At 40.6% G+C, this 7,937-nt stretch overlaps 1 protein-coding gene across 1 annotated transcript; it reads left to right on the top strand.

Moving 5' to 3' along the window:
* The first annotated feature begins 237 nt into the window (after window positions 1-237).
* On the top strand, window positions 238-3,033 carry LOC109284886 (coiled-coil domain-containing protein 70). The gene is made up of 2 exons (XM_019494592.2): window positions 238-868; window positions 1,928-3,033. Exon 2 carries the CDS (start codon window positions 2,006-2,008, stop codon window positions 2,933-2,935), a length of 930 nt encoding a protein of 309 aa, XP_019350137.1. The 5' UTR covers window positions 238-868; window positions 1,928-2,005; the 3' UTR covers window positions 2,936-3,033.
* Window positions 3,034-7,937: the final 4,904 nt, after the last annotated feature.

Genomic DNA, 7,937 nt, shown 5'->3' with positions numbered 1-7,937 from the left:
TTTGTGCACATCTGTGCATGTGTTCCTGTGTGATGCAAAAAGCTGTGCCTAGTTGAATGCACTGCAAACAAAGGGGAATGAGGGAGAAGGTTTGGTAGTTCTCTTAACTACTTTCCAAGCCTCAAAAAAGATACATGTGACTCCCACGGATTTCAAGCACTTCTGACTTCAGTGTAATTTATTAGGCTTCTAAGGTGAACAGGCAAGTCCCTAGAGATGTGTTTTAAAACACTAATAAGAATGCATTAATCCAATCCTCTAATTCCATTTTTGATGTCCTATTTTTGCTCCTCCAAGACACCATCTTCTTGCTTCTTGTCTTTCCGCACTTGTGCTCAGAGGTTCAGAGCTGCCACAGTGGTCAGGGACTGACCCAAATAACACTTACAAAAGCCAGCTCACCTTGTCATCACATCTGCTTTGCTCATAATCTATCTGTTTAATTAGGGGGGAAAGAATAACTGGTGCTCAGTTTTACAAATCCGTGCAGGAAATACACAGTATGACACAGTAATTGCTGTAATTCTTATTCAGATTATTTGGATCACTGGAAGGTGTTTGTGAAGATGTTCATGTTTTAGATGAATGGCCACTCCCACTAGAGTGTTTGTAGCATTGTAACTTTCATAATAGATTATTCATCATTTTGTTACATTTCAGTTAATGATGCAAGGAGTAAAACCAGTATCATATGACTTCACAATCACATCAGACATACTGAATAATTAAGAATCTGTCATCTCTGCATTCCAAAATGGAATACTGAGATTCTGGATCTTTTAGAACATTCTCATCATTAGAGTGAGAGCTCTGATAGCCTGGCAGCATCATCTGCAGCACAGGAGACGTCAGCGACATAGAGAAGCAGGTAAGCTAAAAATAAATAATATCTGGCTGCAATTTAACACGAGGAATGAAAGATTTAATTTAGAATTTGTTCTGAGTGGTAAAGGAAAAGAAGGGGGCTGGAAAAAAAAAAGCAAGCCTCAAAGCATTCCTCCAATTTTTAACCTAATTATGGAAAGGTAGCATCACATGGTGCTGGCAATAGGTGACTAAGTAACAGCAGGAGAACTGCCATACTGGGGAAGATCAAACACCTACATACTCCAATACTCAGAAAAGAATGAGGAGCAGCTAGTAGTGGGTGCTTTACAGCAGTTGTGCTTAACCTACAGCCCATAGGCCGAATTTGATTGGAGGTGCTGTCATCCAGCCTGTGGGGTTCCCCATGGGTCCTGAAATGTTATGACAGGGGAGCAGTGACAGCTTTAATTGCCATGGTTCCCAGCAAGTGCTGCCACTACACCCCCAACACCAAATTTCCAGACCCAGGGGGAGCCCAGTGGTATAACTGATAGGGAGTGATTTGGCCAGCAATCTCAAGTGCAGCCTTTGCAGGAGAACACAAAAATAGTTACTGCCTCATGGGTGACAGCAGGTGCTTCCCATGCATCACAGATGCCCCAAGCGTGGAACCGCTGCACCTCTCAGAAGCCCCATGAGCCAGAAGACATAGTCCCCTGTGCTGAATCTGATGCTACAGGTGCAATGTAGCTACAGACTGGCCCAAACTGGCTAGCTTTTAAAACATTTTTTTGGCTAGTCAAGCCAACGTTTTCAAAAGAGACTAGAGAGTGGCTCAGCCTGGCAGCGTTACATTTGGTGCATGTTAATAGTGTCTTAGTTTCTGAATGAAGCTCTTAGAATGGGTCAATTTGGACACCAAAAATAGAGGTACTCAAATCACTAGTCCCATTTGAAGAATGTTAGCCATAGATTTTAAATAATGCACCGTATATTGTATCCATGGATAAAAATTTTATTTAGCTGCTAGTTTCTTTCTCTAATGTAATTTAATTCCATCCTATGAACACTGCAGTTAATCCTGCCTGTTTGGCTTGTATTTCCTATATTTCTGTTTTAGTGAACCTTTTCACAAATAGCCAACTTCTCTGCCCCTTCACAAAGGCTACCAGCCAATATTCTATGCAGTTATAATCCAATGGACCCAAAGCAAAAAAAAGAACAAAGGTTGGATTTTAGCTTGCCCCAGGTCAGCCAAAACAATGTGACACCAGCTACCTACAACCCCAAGCAAGAGAACAAGAACCGCCTGGCATCCTTTTCCAATTTACAGAAGAAGCAGCTCAGTCACAATCTAGAGGACAAAAAAGCCTTTAAAAAGGAGATCAAGGCCTTCTGGGGGGAAAACAAAGATTTCCATGAGGAGATTAAGGCCTTTCAGGAAGGGGACAGAACCAGAGCCTTATGGAAGGAGATCAAGGACTTCCGCGGGAAGAATCAGTCTTTCATAGAGGAGATCAAGGTCTTCTTGGAGGAAGATAAGGCCATCTTAGAGCAGATCAAGGACTTCCAGCTTAAAAATAAGGGTTTCCAGGAGCAGGTCAGTGCCATTCAAGAGAAAATTGAAGCCTACCAGGAGAAAATCAAGGGAGCCGAGGAAGAGATCAAAACTTTTGAGGAAAGGAACGAGGCCTGCCGGGAGGCAATTAGAGCCTTCCAGAGAAAAAACAAGGAGTTCCAGGAAAGGAACAAAGCCATGCGCGAGAGGAACAAAGCTCTGCAAGGAAAGAATGAAACTTTCCAGGAGAAGAACAAGGCTTTCTGGAAGGAATACAAGGCTTTCTGGAAGAAGGACAAGGTCTTCTGGGAAGAGGACATGGCTATCTCAAGGGATAAAATGATCCTCTGGGAACAGTATATGGCTTTCAGAGAGAATGACCAGGACCTACAAGAGGAAAAAGGAGCACTCTGGGACATGATAGAAGTTTTGTGGGATGAAAAATATGCCCTCTGGAAAAAGATATACAGCCCTCCTGGAGAGGAACAACTAGCTAAAGCTGTAGAAAATGCTGATGGTGATCATGGTCCAAATATACATACTATAACAAAAGGATCTGAGGGAGTCTAGAGGTCCGCACTGCTCTTTCAGCCATGACCTGAGTGCTCATATATGCTGAAATAATATAATGGTTGCTTCTTTGACCTGAAACATTTAATAAAAGCATGAAGCATCTCAAAAAGAAAAGAAAAAAAGCAGCTTCAAGCTTTTTATTCTACCTATGTTTTTTGTTTTTCTATTTTCTTTCTGATTAAAATATATTTTGGTTTTGGACTTAATTAAAAAGAAAAAATATACATACATTTCACACATTTTCCTTACAGGTACAAATGAGCAGTTCCCTTGGTCTCCTTGTATAGGAATTGAATGTTTTTTCTAAGTGATACACAAAAATGTAAATAGCAAAGTCAATATTACTATTATTCATAAGATAATTTGCCTATATTTAGATTACCACCTGATAGCTGAAATTTCCTGAATTTTGATTTTAAATGAAACAATACAGGATGACATTTGCCAAAAAAAAAAAAAAAGTGTTCAATTAGTCATGGATTTTCCCCCAAAAACTGGAATTCTTTGTAAAAAATTTCATGGAAAATGGGAAAATCTCAATTTACTCAATTTTAAATGCAAAATGTAACTGCAAAACTTTACATTGTATATATTTCATGCAGCATTCATTACTCTCTATTTATTACTGACTTATTCTTAAAAACTTAGTCATCCAGTTAGGGAGCAAAAGCAATTCCATTTCCAAAAGCAAGTCTATTTCCACTATCTTTTACATTTCAGAAGCCAAAAGCAATGTATATGGTAGGCCTTGAATGCTGCAAGCAGTTATGAATTGCAATAGGCCCATGTAATTCCCTCATGTTACATTTGTCACAATAGCCTCAACTTTATTCACAGCTCATTAGCCCTTAAAAGCATAGATGTAATCTGCAGATCAAAATAATGACTCTTCTGCAGATCAAAACAATGACTCTTCTGCAGAATCTCAGCAAACTGTTAGCCAAAATGCACATGCATAGCGATGATTTTGCATCAGTCTCCCTGGGAATTGTTTCCTCTACCTCATACAGATACATACAGTTCAGTTGAATGAAGAATTAAGGCTCCCAGGACTGGGCTGGAAATCTGGCGTACCATATCAGGTAAGAGAGCAGAGACCTTTGTATAGGATTCAAGGTGAACCTGAATTTGAAGAGTGTAGGATTTGATCTCTATGTGGCCAAAGGATGTGACTTATAGATCACAACATCCTCACACTACAGGCAAAAGAGAAAAAAAATGCTTTATTTTTTAGATTTTTTGCCAGTTCACTTATACAGTCAGCATCAGGAATTATATGTGCTGATGGGAGGAAGAGGGGGTGCATGTAGCTGTCTTTTGGAATTTCCAAGCAGCATGTATTTTGGCAATACATCTTGTCCATTTGTATCAGTCACAACACAATAACTCTTATATTGCAGTGCAGATTGACAGGGGTAAACAGGCTAGATGAAGCCTTGCATGGTTCATCATCCTAGATATTAACATACACATAGTTTGTCAAATGTTTAGTTAAATAAACCCCAATAGCAATTTTTTGTAAAAAGAGTAATAAATGAGGCCTGTTGTAACATACAAGAACTGGATAACATCTCTTAAGAAAATTAGGAGTCCACTAATAGACCTCCCTCTCTGTCATGGTGAAAGTCACAGCACCTAATGGAATAGCAACATTTACATGTACATAATTAGTAAGCAGTTGTTTGGACCTTTCCTCTGTTCATGTGATACCCTCATACCCTTAAATGTTGTGTCAACAGCACAGACAACTCTCATTGTATCCCCTATATACAGAAGAGTGCAGTGGGTATTTGCCTCCTTCATATTCTTTGTATGTCTCAGACTGGAGACCACTGCCCTTATATGAACGCTAAAATGAAGCTACATGCAGTGTAAGGAACTATTATTCAGCTTTAATAAGGGTAGTAGAAACCAGTCCTTGGTAAGTAGTGTGCTTATTAATTATTAATTATTATGATCGTTATAATTAAGTATTAATACGTAATTGCCTACACCCATTAGAGGAAGAAGGCCAAAGCTAATGTCTAATCCCAGAAATGGGCCCTTTTATATTTCATACTGTGAACCTAATGTTCCCCTCTTTTCTTGGAAGTGGTGGAAATAGGAAAAGCTGGTAAGACTGGATTGGGAAGTTCTCAAACAGAGAGAGTACCATCTCCTCTCCTTCCCGTTATCCCCACCTCCAGACATACGACAAAAGTTGGGACTGCAAATGACTTACCAAAATCATATGAGGGACAGAAATAAGGACCAGGAGCAGTATGCAACACACTTGCCTATGGTTCTCAGGAGTCAACATCTGTGATTCCAGCATAAAAGCACTTGTTTCCAGGTACAGGAGGATCTACAGAGCAGAATTCACCAGCTGTGAAATGCTTGTTACTCAGCTCCCAGTGAAGTCACTAAAGGAATTCCCAGCTCATAGAACCATAGAAATTTAGGGTTGGAACGGACCTCAGGAGGTCATCTAGTCCAACCCTCTGCTCAAAGCAGGACCAAAGCAGGACAAACTACATCACTCCAGCTAGCTCTTTATCAAGCCAGGAATTAAAAACCTACAAGGAGGGACATTCCACCACCTCTCCAGATAGCCTATTCCAGTGCTTCACCACCCTCCTAGTGAGAAAGTTTTTTCCTAATATCCAACCTAAACTTCCCTTGCTGCAACTTGAGACCATTGCTCCTTGTTCTGCCACCTGCCACCGCTGGGACCAATCTCTAGCTCCATCCCAATGATCCAGCCAGGTTTCTATCCACCTGGCAGCCCATTAATTCAACCCGTACTTCCTCAGCTTGCTTGCAAGACTGCTGTGAGAGACTGTATTAAAAGCCTTACTAAAGTCAAGGTATATCACGTCCACTGCTTTCCACACATCCACAGAGCTAGTCATCTCATCATAGAAGGCAATCAGTTTGCTCAGGCATGACTTACCCTGGGTGAATCTATGCTGACTGTTCTTGATCACTTTCTTCTCCTCTAAGTGCTTAGAAATTGATTCCTTGAGGACCTGCTCCATGATTTTTCCAAGGACTGAAGTAAGGCTGTAGCTCCCTAGATCCTCCTTCCCTTTCTTAAATATAGCCACTATATTTCTCCTTTTCCAATCATCTGGGATCTCCCCGATCACCATGAGTTTTCAAAGATAATGGCTAGCAGCTTTGCAATTGCATCCAGCCCCATGGACTCATACATGTCCAACTTTTCTAAATAGTCCCTAACCTGTTATTTCACCACTGATGGCTGCTTACCTTCTTCCCAAACTGTGCTGCCTGGGTAGTAGTCTGGGAGATATCCTTTTCTTTGAATACCAAGGTTAAAAAAAGGCACTGAGTACGTCAGCCTTTTCCTCTTTATCTGTCACTCAGTTGCCTCTCTTATTCAGCAAGGGATCCACACTTTCCCTGACCCTCCTCTTGTTGCTAACTTATTTGTAGAAACCCTTCATGTCCCTTGTTAGCTGCAACACCAATTGTGCATTGGCCTTCCTGATTTAATCCGTGCATGCCCAAGCAATATTCTTATACTCCCCAGAGTTATTCTTATACAACTCAGAGTTGGATCAGGCCACTAATGATGTATACACAGGAGCAAAACATATACCTGGTGTGCATAAGTGAGCTCTACAAGGAAGACACTAGTAGCCTTAGAATAACTGTCTGCATCTTGTCTATATCTTCCACATTACAAGGAAATGAACTGTAGTATGTGTTGCTTCAAATTTGTAACAGAAATAACAGGAAATCTATGTTAACCTTGTCTAAAGATAAAATGGTAACACCAGACTGTTTTGACAACTAAAAGCACAAGTAGTGTACTATGTGCTCAGACACTGACAAAAACAAAGTCATTTACCAGGAAGAATGGCAGCCATTTTCATTTTCAGTGACTGAGATGTAACTATTAAGTCTGCAAACAATCAGTATTAAACAACAGATGTAGAGATTAGACTTGATGAAATGATGGCACATGGTCACTGAGATGAAATTCTCTATCATGTGCTCTTTGCCTAGCTGTGTGCATATTCATAACCAACCCCTTACATTAACATATACCTCAGAAAAGTGTACAGTAATGACTGTATGACTGCAAATCTGGGAAGGATAAACAGCCAGCAAAAATACAGAGACTCTGGAGGTATGTCTTTGTATTACTACTACTTGATCTGAATTGTTACAGGTAAGTTAGGTGTCTTGAGGTTCTTCTTTCTTGGTCTGAAAACCTTCCCATGATCTTCATTTGCCAACTCTCCTGCCACATCTTGAGGGGAGAATATGTAAATAATTAAATAAAAGAAGATTACAGACCATATAACCAAGTTTATATTTGGTTCCTCAATACCTCTTGAGGAAAATACCTGGTGTGGTCCCATGCACGGAACATTAGTCAGTCTCATCCATTTCAAGATCTCACAGTCCTCACAGCTGGTGAACTGGGATCAGCCTAGGTCACCTTAACAGTCTATTCTCCTTTGTCTTTTCCCTTTTAGGGTCCAGCTCACAATTTACAGGAACAGCTCATCCCCTCAGCCTACCAGAGGGGTCTCATGTCTCTCTCTCTCAGGTAAGTTACCTCCACTTTTCTGGGAAACCGCTCCTCCTCTCACAAGCTGCTGCTGATAAGATCCCGCACTTCCACACAGGTTGCCCCAACCTCACTCAGTTGTTCTCTCTCATACCCTTGTAGCCCAGGTGTACACAGGTTTGTACTTCCCTCTCCAACTGAGGGAATTATTGGCAGGTCAGTGTGCTGTGGAGGGACACAACAGCCCAGTGGTCACCTCTGTCCCTTATAGAGTCAGGTCCAGTCAATCAATTACTTAACTATATACAGATTTATTATCACAACAAAACCATTAAAGAGTAAGGACATATATATATAATCTATGTACAAGTTTACAAAACAATAAACCCTATTATATATATATATATATATATATATACACACACACACACACACACAGATATATCACACCCAATTTAGGGGGGCCTCCCCTGTGGG

Source organism: Alligator mississippiensis, chromosome 13 (assembly GCF_030867095.1).
Source record: "Alligator mississippiensis isolate rAllMis1 chromosome 13, rAllMis1, whole genome shotgun sequence".
NCBI classification, from domain to species: domain Eukaryota; kingdom Metazoa; phylum Chordata; order Crocodylia; family Alligatoridae; genus Alligator; species Alligator mississippiensis.
The sequence above is the reverse complement of the archived record's forward strand: the minus strand, read 5'-3'. Positions and strand labels throughout refer to the sequence as shown.